The sequence below is a fragment of the Zootermopsis nevadensis genome, unplaced genomic scaffold (assembly GCF_977971745.1).
Source record: "Zootermopsis nevadensis isolate Lab colony 2312 unplaced genomic scaffold, Znev_1.0 Znev_ptg000028l, whole genome shotgun sequence".
Lineage (NCBI taxonomy): Eukaryota > Metazoa > Arthropoda > Insecta > Blattodea > Termopsidae > Zootermopsis > Zootermopsis nevadensis.
In genome coordinates, this window is record NW_028259160.1 from 12910727 (window position 1) to 12923416 (window position 12690).

General features: G+C 42.7%; 1 protein-coding gene across 4 annotated transcripts in view; it reads right to left on the bottom strand.

Annotated features, from left to right (window-relative positions):
- Positions 1–12690, bottom strand: part of Cip4 (formin-binding protein 1-like Cip4) — a 57371-nt gene that overhangs the window by 31638 nt on the left and 13043 nt on the right. For all 4 annotated transcript variants that reach the window (XM_022070326.2, XM_022070325.2, XM_022070328.2 and 1 more), the window contains exon 2: positions 1746–1861. In XM_022070326.2, the coding sequence (XP_021926018.1) occupies positions 1746–1861 (116 nt within the window). The remainder of the gene's footprint in view (positions 1–1745; positions 1862–12690) is intronic.

Here is a 12690-nt window from a genome sequence, read left to right on the forward strand (position 1 = left end):
GTGTTAAACTTATCACGCCCCGTCTGCCTTACTCCCATTAAAACGTACCCTCGGTACCCACAAGTTAAGTGGCTGGGTGAGCCCGGTTTAAACGCGGCAGCAAAGAAAACCTGTACCTCAGATGAGAATCGAACCCCGGTCGTCCAACCCATTGCCAGCTACACTGAGATATCCTGGCTTACTTGATGCGCGGTGGGGGGTGGGGGTGGGGGGTCGGAAAAACAAACCCGTTGGCGCCCAGCAGTCCAGAAAAAATGCATTCATAAGTCGGCAAACATTAACCTGATGCCTGTTTATTATTCCTTTAAGCAGCATCCGGAATATTTATAGGCATGCCGTCACTGGCTGTACTTTCAAAATAAAAAAGGGGGGGAAAGGCCATGAACGCGGATATGCGTAATCTGTGATAAGTTTTCCTCGAGTGCTTTCTTGCAGATTTCACATCCACAGACAGGACTCGCTCTGACACAGATAGCCTATACGAACCATGATTGTCCATTAACAGTTCACTAATACTCAATCATCTAATCATTCACGGTTCATTTAACAACGCTATCAACAGCTTAGAATATACAGCGTCGAACAAAACATGATTACAGAATAATACACAGGAAATTTGTGGAAGAAAGCGATCGTGACCTAGTTTAAGGCACTACGCCGGCATTTGCCTGGAGAAATCAGGAAAATTACGAAAAAATTCAAAATTATCCGGCCGACATTTGAGCCCAGGACTTTCCGAATATGAAGTTGATGCTGGAGACAGTACGTTTGCTCAACACACTGGTTATCTACCTACAAGTCCAAACAGCATCATAATCCAGAAGTCAAACTTCGACGTCTCCACCACCTCAAATCACTTAAGTACTGAAAATACTTCATCATTGTTTTCAGGCATGGCAGATACCTTGGAACGCGCGTGTAAAGTCAGGAGGATAGTAACTTTGAAGGTGACCACGCTCAGTGAATGTTGATGACAATGCAGTATAGTCTCTTTTACCGAGCAGTCCAGATGTTTGTCAGGCGCCGTATAAATTAATCGCTGCACTTGTGCTAACCGGCGTTTCACTCAATTCCGAGCACATGCTCGTCAAATCTAATACATTCAGGCACGATTACCTACTTTTGATGTTCGTAAAAAGATTTCTTCCCTCTCTGGCCTCTGGCCAACGACAAAATTACACAACCAAACCGCGTTAACGTTGCTTGGTAAATATTTTGATTTGCATCTGGTATTGCGTTTCATAACAGTCAGACAGAGAAAGAACAGTTTCAACAGGAACGATGCACTTTTTCCACACGATCCATCAGAAATGTGCTTTATCGTTCAGAGACGACGTTGGAGCATAGTTGTTACCTCTCTTGGCATGGATTCGGATGAAACAAACATTTTAAATGCCTATTATTTTCCGCATTTCACAAAAATTCTGGAGGATCTCAATACAGACCACAACCGGTTCCTTTTACATTTTACTCAGCTCATAATTCATCATATTGCCATACAAAACACATGGGCCTACCAGTAAGACGCGCTAACGTCGTTCCAACCTTAAGGCACACCAGGTCTGTTGATGGAAGATGTCCACTTATGAAAATCCTTCAGTTGATTCAGAAGTTATTAAGGGGAATGTTAATGTACACGTACGCACATGCACATATACACACACACACATCTTCCTTATAAGAAAACTAAACTAGAGAGGGAAAAAGTAAAATATGTCTGACTAAAACCTCGTTAATACACTTACCGCAGTTTTCCCGCATACTCCATCTCGATTGCACATCTGTCCCGGATAAAGTGACCATATTTCTCTAAAAAATCAATCCCTTTCTGTGTGTGGAGCGATATCGTTTCATACTGGTCCTGAAATCAAAAGAATAGAAGTGTTGGAACAAGAATGGAAAAGCTTGTTGTTGACTTGAAATACGGTAGCCTACATAGATTTTCGAAACGAGATGTCAGCAGTTTTATATACATCATTCTTCGTCGGACTATATCAGTTTATTTAAATTACAAATGAAAATTGTCAAAATATACCCTAATCACACTACACGCATTTAATTAAACACACATAATACTTAAATATTATCTATATTTCGTTTTACACCAGTTTTCTGAACGATTAATCCTTCTATTATTTTAAAAATAACAATTAGCGATGTGGAAAGCAGTGGTTTCCTGAATACTGAAGTAAAAATTCAAACCGATAAATTACAAAATTAATTACAAATTAATTTTATCACAGCAACGGGGGGGGGGGGGCTTGAACAAACTGCAAATAACAAAACATTTGTTGCGTTTCTTGTACCACAAAATTACGCGGGTCCGTTTATTGCAATATTCTAACGTGGGGCCAGTGTCCAATTCGAGGACAATATCGTGTGAAGTTTGCGGTGGTAAAAGTGGTACTGCGTAAGGTTCCCTAAAAAACGGAATTCTGTAAGAGAATGAGCAGTTCCTAGACTGCCTCGGGAATAACCGGTACCTGGAAGTTAGGCAACTAGCGAGACAGAAACTGTCACAGGCTGACGGTCAGAAGGTAACTGTTCTTCTTACATGCCACAGCACACGCGGTTGGTTAATCGCCTGCTTCTCAACGTGGAGGCCAGCATTTATTTCCAGGGTAACCTAACTGGGATACGTGATGTAAAATGCATCACTGAAGTAGGCTTCTGACAATTTCAGTTTCCTTCTGCTTGATGTAATTCTGTTAATGTTTCATTATTCTCATCGTCAGAAACGTATTTAGCATACTGAGCCAGCACAAGTGCGGGACCAAGTCTCACCCCATTTTCACAACGGACCTACACACATTACTACTAGGTAATAATACTATTTCTTATCTGAACCGAAATCAGTAATACATGTTAGGTTCACTTATGTGCACTATAAGCTACCGTATCTACGCAGACCATTTTTTTTTTATTTTCCTTCTTTCTTCCTTTATCAAATCATTCCCGTCTGCGACACCAGCGCCCATGCTCAAATAAATTAGAGGAAACATAGCGAGAGAAAGAGTATATGAACATAAAACATTCTAGCACTTTTCGATTGGAGTGTCACATCGGGTTTCACGTTATTTTCTTGGGACAAGCATAATTTCCCGACAAAGATAAATATCTCTCTTATCCAGGTACCGTTTAAGAGTGCATTTCATGTATCATACATCCACGCATACATAAAACTTAATACGTTATGTGTGCCATGGCAATAAAGCCGCGCCATAAGGCTTTAATAAGATGTAACATTCTACGTTCTATCGCGACGTTCCTCCACAGCCGCCGCCCCCAGCACCTGTAGCAAACGACAGCTGTCGTGCCTCCTTGCCTGGATTCTTTTCAATCTGGGTCATCTAACGCATAGGAAGAGGCTGCATTACGAACATCTGCATTGAAACTAAATTAACCTGTCTTCGTGGTTAGTCGGTCAGTGCGTAGAGACCTGAAGGTGAATTCTTTCCTAAACTGTACTTTCTTTCACTCAATCAGAAGCCACTCATGGGGAGAGCTGCGAATGGAGAATGATATATCGCACCCTACCCAAGCCCGTGACATACATTAATCTGCACTTCTTAGGATTTCATTAACCTGATGCAAAATGTCAGTTACATTTCATGGACGAGTCGGTGAGCTCAGTTAATCGCGGTGACCCATCAGTGTTACATCGATCCCTCAGGATGTTCACGAAATAATAACTGTCCATTCTGCAGTTTTATATGAATGGCAGTGTATTCGTCCTCATGGAAGTCGCAGAGCTTAAACACAAATGGTTGTGCACGTCACATGTAACAGAAGAATCGACAGACACGGACATGGTAGCACGCACATTGCAACTACACTTTCTTATGGACTACAGTCACAGTGACAAAAAGCCTAAGCATCTAGCCAGATGTCATCTGAACACGCGACACAAGGTACAAAGATACAAATCTAAACCGTCCAACAAGGAAAGCAGAACGACTGACATATGACATTTATCGTATCTATCGACTGTAAGCATTTCATATCAATGCTGCAGATATCAACGTCTACTGAGTAAAGAATCCTAATTTTTGTGCGTTCCTTCCTCAATGAATGAGAATGTACTCTTCCACTAAGCACGTGTCCACGTATTTGCTGTCTGAGATTGCAGAACGTATGCGTCATGCCTACTAACCTCAACTGTGCATTTCCTTACATCGAGGATGGATCATGTTCACAATCTGATCTCAAACATGTCGCTCGTTTACAGTAGAAATGCACGAACCACCAAAATGCACCATGAAAGAGAGATCGGTCGGGAAGACAAAGATTGCGCCGTCCATCTGTTCAGTTGGCTTCTACATTGATGTGAAAATGAAACATGGCGAGAAATTTTGAAAAGCACAGAAACACGCGCTGAAACTTTACAACAGACTTTTAAACTTCGTCATAACCGTTTTCCTTCAAAGGCAACAACGCAAAATACAATGAGTACCGTACGTTTCTTCACTGCTGCAAATAATTGTCGATCTGAGCCGTGTATTCTATGTATGCCGACGGGCACACTGACGTAAGTTACATGAACTTCCCAAGCATCCAGCATAACTGTTAATTGCTATTTCCAGTTGATGTGATAACCGTTTACGTTTGTGTGTACCAAACTGCAGTATAACTTTCACAATATTCTCTTCCACAGCCCAAACATCACAATCGTCCACTGCTTGCAATTTTTGTTAGAGGTTATTATTGCAACTGTGATTACTTTCTACTTTCTTTTCGAGAAGAACTTATTCCTGACCAGATGAAAGACTGTCAACCTTTCATATTCCTTTTTTAAACTTAACGACGCATTCTGTAGCTCAGATTATACAGCATCCAACGATACTATTAACGAGTAATGAATTAAAGAGGATATGGAAGGACGCAGTTGTTGCCTATTAAAGTACTATTTCAGCATTTTCCTTGAAGCATTGAGAAAAATCACAAAAACCTCACTGCAGATAGCCTGTATCCAGGCCGATATTTGAACCCGGGACCTCCCAGATACAAAGCAAGAGTACTAACCATTTATCAATCAGGATTCTACTCCATGCAGTCGATATTTCATCTCAATACCTTCTGAAATTCGGTTACTGTTACTATCAACATGTAAGTCTTGGTATGTCGTTACCTAAAACTGATGACGGGATCTAAAAATGTCCCAAATGAATGCTTGAATGTTTCCAACACTACCATAGCTGGAAAAGGAGATGACAAAAGCGTGCGCAGGGCAACAGATCCCAGGATCACGGCGAACAGAGAACGACAACGTAACGAGGCCTTTAGCTAAATTCAAGCTCAATGACAGCGCAGCCAAATAACACGAATGGTATGCTATTTAGTCTCAAAAACAAAGTGCATTTCTGGTGGAATGGTCTCTGAAAACGAGGGCATGTCCAAGTGGCGATCACAGGATACAACGAAAGCAGTGTTCTGAGCCTGCAGGCTGGAGTGAATTATTCAATATCCGGTTTTCCAGACAAGGATGTATACAAAACAACTCTTTCTTCATTGGATGCTATAAAGTTGTTCCCAAAGAGTAAACACACAGTTCCTGGAACATCGAATCTCGGTCTTACAAGTAGACTAATTAGACACTGTAATCCTCCTACACCCAGATTTTTATTAAATAGCTAATAACTTTACAGTCAACAGGCTCAAGTGTTTCACTTTAAATTTCTGAGATGGATGTTTTCCTCCACGGTTCTCCCGGTCTCATAATAAATGAAAACACTCCAACTTCCACAAAAATTCTTTATAGCCCGTACAATGAGATCAGTTTAGAAAAAGACATCACTGGTAAAAGACACCACCCATATGACAACGACGGTGATTCAGTAAAATAAATCTGAGTACGTACTTCCGAGTGCGTTAACGAGAACAGATTCCATAACGGATATAAGCTTCGTATTGTATTCGAACATACACGCCCACCGTAATACGCAGTAATGAGCCTTCATACGTGTTATACGTTCCTCCCGCCATCAATTTATGTCACGTATCGGAAGCGCTAACTTTGAATCTCGACAGTACGGTTTTCCTCAATAACCCACCTCAGACAAATGTCAGCACAGTACAATGAAACAGGCCACAGATTTCTTACCCACTCACCATTCATAATCATCTATCCTATTTCATTCGACGCTACACAACTTCTGTACCTGAACGAGCGTCGACAGATAGCCCAAAGAGTCTATCGATCCGTTCCACCTTTAACAGAACACACGTTATGAACCAGCACGAGCATCAGTTCGCTCTATAATATTTCAACATTTTCACAACGGGTTACAGCTTATGAAATTCCTTCATAATCTCGTCTGAAATTGAAACGAGTGTAACCTGCTGTTCCAGTTACAAACCTCTCATATCTCAACTGATATTAATGATTCCCTGTCGCACACACAGTTCAAGTTTCACACTGCCAGAGTCAATACGTATCACGTTTTACTTCTGTCTCATTAAAGTTATTTTCACTATCAAGCACCAAGAAAATACACTTAAGACATGATTTTAGATGACTAAATCGAATCAAAATCATTCCCCCCAAAATTTCAATGATCTTCTGACGCACCAAAACCAAGCATAGCTTATATCCAGTTTCTACAAGCATCGGTAAAAGTAATATTCGCTTCCGGTTGGCAGTATCGGATCAAGACGGCCATCATGCAATATAAACCCAAGAAGTAGGAAAAGGTTCTAGCTAACGGCGATGAGTACGAAGACGATCTGGGTTGTAGCACCGTGTAGTCTGGTAGAAGTTTACCAACGTATACTCATCGCCTTGATGATGGAGGCAGCAAGGACCTCTGAAACGCTGGTAAACTTCGACAAGACTGCACGGCGTAACAACCCAGAAGACAGTCATCTTCAGGAATGGTAATGGCTTGTCGCTGTCCCAGCAACACAACAGAAACATACAAACCCCATCACACCCGTCGACCGCATTCGCTCATTAACAGCGTCATCGCTACTGTGCGTAATTCTTTACAGTAACTTGGAACTTTCTTAAACATGGCGGGAAATGATAAGTCATACTTGCTTGCAGGCAGAGCGAAGTTGCCTTGACATCTGTCCTAGCATTGTATTCCAGTGCAGAATTCTCACCAGTCATTGCACAGAAACGAGGTGAAAGAGTCCATCGTACTTTCTCCCTTAACCTACATAATTCAGCTCAATGAAGAAAAGGTCGTGACATGTAGTAAGGCACGAGACACTGCTGAAGTACACATCTGCTTATCTGTAGAAGGGAAGTCGTAATTGACAAACTAAATGGTCGCGCGCCTACTGAACGGGTCAATAAACTGTTAACACGTGGGTCATTTTGAACGGAGACCATGTTTCGAAATAACACGTATTAAGAAGGGCTGTTGGTTTCTTAGTTCACTTAAATGCGAAGACTGGCGATATCTTCTGGGGTGTAGTGACATGTACGAGGCGCGTCCACAAAGTAAGTTTCCCACTCGTCCCACATCTAGGAAACCTTATATTGCGCGAAGCGACTGTGCGTACGTGATAGAGCAATGACGTAGCATGGCGCATGCACTAACGGTACTTCCCGCGTTCTCACAGTAGCATCGTTGCAGCTGTTGAAGATGGAGGTTCTTATTCCAGCTCCCGCCGACTGTGAAGTGCGGTCAGTGATAACGCTAGGCCGCACACGGCTCGACGGACAGCAAGTCTCCTGCAGGAGTTCAGCTGGGAGGTGTTTAATCATTCACCCTACAGCCCGGACCTCGCTCCCAGTGATTTCCATCTTTTCCTAAACCTCAAGAAATTCCTGTCCGGTCAGAGTCAGCGTTTTGAGAATGACAGAGAGGCGGAGATGGTTGTCACACAGTGGTTCCAATCCCAGGCGGCAGACTTCTACGACACAGGTATTCAAAAGTTGGTCCCACGGTATGACAAATGTCTCAATTCCGGTGGCGAATATGTTGAAAAATAGCTGGACACTTGCTGTATCTGTTGCAATAAATATTTCCATGAAATTGTGTTTTGTTTCTGTAAACGGCCCCAGGGAAACTTACTTGGTGGACGAGCCTCGTACTTTGGTAATTTATCAACTTTCAGAGGTCCTTGATGCTTCCATCATCAGGGAGATGAGATATAGGCAGAAGGGCCTCTGAAATGTTTCTAAACTTCTACCAGGCTACACGGCGCCATCTTCATACTTTCCGTCGTGAGAACCTCAAATCCTACAAGGTGCATAAATTTTACTTTAAGTGGGGAGGTCACCTGTCTAGTAACACGTTTAATGTCCAACTACTTATTCTTCTGAGGTACGTTCTATAACAACGCGTTAAGCACCTAATTAAGTTAGTCCATCATGTATCAGTTACACTGAATGTTAGCCCCAATTGGTCAACACGGACAATCACCTTGCATGAAACCCTAAATATTTTAGGTTGCGATATGCAGCAAAAACCAAGAATAAAATTTTGTGCAGATTTTAAGTAATGTCAGGTGTGCTACAGCACTAATCGAATATCACACAGTTTTGTTCGAAGTCAGCGACATTCTTGCATGCGCAAACGCGGTTGTAACGAGGGTAACATGTTTTCAATTCGTCACAAAAAGAAACGCATTTGCTGTCATTAGATTCAAGGAGAACATGATCGTCGCACGAAGTAGTAAGAACGATCCAGACGACAAACGGAGAATTTTAACGGTAAATACAAAAACTACACTTACGTACTGGGGCCTAAGTGAAAGCATACGGCTAGTACGCACGGATTACTCACAGACATTTAAAATATTCATGAATAAGCACTAAAACGAGTTTAAAAACCTCCGCAAAAATTCCATTAGCTTCACTGCAGTATTTATCCTTCAGAGTAACAGTGAACGTGCTGTACCAACACTTTTAGTTTCTATTTCACCTCCAGTGAAGTCAAAACCACACGAGTTAAGAAACCAGTCTTATAACATCCTACACATAAAGGCAATGTGTCCAGTGCCCACACTCGAGATATTCCACGTCTGCCCGTCGCCCCCACCACAGAAAACAGGTAGAGGCCCTACCATACAGGTCCACATAAATAACACATTTATGATCAAGAAATTACAATAACTTCTTGTCCAGTTTATGGTGTCTACAGACAACTCATAACCCACGGGGTATTCAAACCACTCTCACACAGTGAACACCAGCCATGTTCGACAACCCATCTGAAAAGCAACTAGCACCAATTTGATTAAATCCAGAAATATAAATTACTAGCCATTTAATACCATTTTCCTTGGATTTAATTCATCGTGCGGCTCTTAAAGGGTTAATCCCATTTCCTGGAGACAGGGATTATCCCTAGGACCCAACAGAGTAGGTTTCTCACCTACAGACGGGGCACAGCCCTTGAAACGTCATGGCTTCATGTTAATATACCGAACGACGGATTCAGTCCAGAAAAAAAATACTAAATGCAACATTGCTGCAACCTTTTAGAGTTGCGATAATAGCCACCCCAATGTCTGCGAATCGCCGTTTCAAGCCTCGCTCGGGAATGCACGTTTCTCCGCTTTGTTTTGCGACAGCAAAATCATTCCGATAATTCGATCATCCCAAGATGCTATCGACTACCAACATAAGACTGAGGGAGTTGGGGATTAATTCATAAAAATTATAAATCACGGCACATTTCATGCCACGCTTATCGTACAAACATTTGATCGGTAATGCTAAAAGTAAACCCTTAACAACGTTCCACTTCAACACGGAATCTGAGCCCCAAGTTCCGTAATCCGGATACATCATATACTACACCAGGTACACGACGCTATGTAGTCTGAGCTACTGAAAAAGCGTCGTTAAATAAACTACAAATAAATAAATACACCACCTACGTAATGATCCTCATTAACGCTGTGAGCCCGTAAGGCAGGCCTTGGCAAACCTGCCACGATCAAATATGGCTGAGACTGCATGGTTCTAATTTGCATGTTTATGCTAAAAGATGGCTAAACCATGCAAAATACTTTACACTCAACACTTTCTACCTCTTACTCAAGTTTTGTAACACAACCCTAAAATTCGGTATCGGTTCTCGGAAAGCACACTATTTCACCGGTCCGTGAATCAGAACAGGTTGAAAGCCACCATTACTAAGAAATCTAGTTCACTTCTCCGTGTTAAGTGTTCGTGATTCCAAATATCACACGCCTAACATATTTCACATTAAATTAATCTTCTACAAATAGTTTTGAAACGCCATTCTAATAGCTAATTCACTTCCAAGGAAGTAACTGGTTCCCCATAACACAAGTCGGTGAACTCGGTACCAAGCAGCGGCTGCACTATTATGGTATTATTTACAAGAAATATCAATAGCCATGCGTAGGGCAAGTTCACTGACACCACATGTTCCAAAATGCTAACCAGCAAAGCGCCTAAAACAGACAATTCTTAGGTACACACACAGGCTTTATTTGAGGCCAGTTACGGTGCCATCGTCAGGAAATTTACAGACTGCGGTCTTGGTCAGTCGGAGATTTGTATTAGTTCTATGAATAAGTATATAAGAACGACGACTGGGAGGTTATGTTCGTTCGTTCGTTCGTCAGTCCGACCGCATGCATCGGTCCACTGTAACTCCTGCTATGGCCACATAGAACCCTAATCCAACCGTCACCATTCTCACATCGTACAAAAACTGGAACATTACACCTGTATCTATCATGATGTTCTAAACCTTTTATTATCTTACTCTGAGCATGAAAATCGGTGCAGTATTGTATTGGAACTAACTCCTTGGAGGGACATGAACATCAAGTCACCAGGTGCGCATCTTCATAGTTCTGACTTCCCTGCCGACAACATCAACATGTTGAATATGTAATCTTCTGAGATAAGAATCTATAAGTCACACGCTCAAAATGTGCATTGAATTATCGAGGTACCCAGTCTGAAGGCAGGAAGGGCAGACGGCTGTACTGGAAACTTTCATGGTATTTCTCGGGTGCATGCCTAAATAGTAGGCCTGTGTGAAGATAGGACAACACTGCTCTAACCCCGGACTATTTCACCCGGTAACATTCGAGCAGAGCCGCTGATGGAACAAAAACTCTGCGATAAGGTATTGCGCATCATAATTCGACTTTACGTGGTACGCTGTGCTCCCGAAATTCTTCCACGTATTGAGAACGTCAAGTGACCAAATGCGAATACTCATTGAAAATCACATTAAGCAACAACTGCTTGTTGTAAGACTTGAGGTTCTCACAGCGGTGAATATGAAGATTTCTGTCTTCTGGGTTATTGCGCTGTGTAGTCTGGTCGATGTTAACCAACGTTTCAGAGGTCATACTGCCTCCGTCATCAGGGCGATGAATATGCCAATAGGGTGTGAGGAGTTGGATTTTATAGGCAGGGACGTGAAAGGTGTAGCCTGCCCCGAGCCAATGGGAGCAGGTATGGGAGTGGACCAATGGTAGCACGTGGGCGAGGGTGGGAGAGGGAGAGAAAGTAGAGAGAGAAAGGTGAGTGTAGTTGTATGGATAAAGGCCCTGAAAGGGGCCGAGTTACTGGTCTGGTTGGTTCTGGCGGCGCACTCTTGCTCGTTCTCGGAGTCCTCGGAGTGTGTGGATCAGAGGCTTCCAGGACCGGCTCAGGTGAAGTCCATCTTCCCTGTTAAAGTTATCAGGATGAAGTTCGATCTCGATGGCTTCCCTGATTAACCGGTCCATGTAGCCGGTTTTTGAGGAGACATGGACCGGTTAATCAGGGAAGCCATCGAGATCGAACTTCATCCTGATAACTTTAACAGGGAAGATGGACTTCACCTGAGCCGGTCCTGGAAGCCTCTGATCCACACACTCCGAGGACTCCGAGAACGAGCAAGAGTGCGCCGCCAGAACCAACCAGACCAGTAACTCGGCCCCTTTCAGGGCCTTTATCCATACAACTACACTCACCTTTCTCTCTCTACTTTCTCTCCCTCTCCCACCCTCGCCCACGTGCTACCATTGGTCCACTCCCATACCTGCTCCCATTGGCTCGGGGCAGGCTACACCTTTCACGTCCCTGCCTATAAAATCCAACTCCTCACACCCTATTGGCATATTCATCGCCCTGATGACGGAGGCAGTATGACCTCTGAAACGTTGGTTAACATCGACCAGACTACACAGCGCAATAACCCAGAAGACAGAAATCTTCAACTGCTTGTTGCTTTATATGTAAGTAAATGGGGCATGCTGCGAAGTGAACTAGATCAGGGCACGATCAAAAGTAAGCCCATACCCTGTAATTCCAGGAGCAAATTATTTTTTGAATCGCAAATTTTTTAAGCTCTCAAGCAGACAGATGTTATTCGCTTTATGTTCTACCGTGCCGATGAAAGAAGAGAAATCTAGCTGTTGTAATTTAATACAATTTTAATCTTAACCATTCAGTATCAAGCAGGCCTTGCTCTCCGGTGTTTTTGTACATCAGCGTACTCCAGCTTTCGTGTGCACATTCCAACCAAGACAGGCTCCCTCTCAAGCAACATGTTCTGTTGGAAACAATTTTTTTTTCGTCACACATGTTTGCCATCTTATACACTAACAAAATGGTTCGTGAATTTCTTTTACAGTTCGCGTGCCAAAGCAAAAAGTGCAAAGCTTTTCCCGCAGTAATTCATGTGATAGCTCTGAATCGCCATGAAATGTTCTGTTGTGGAACATGTACAATCATTACGAAACACGGCCATTGGACTCTAC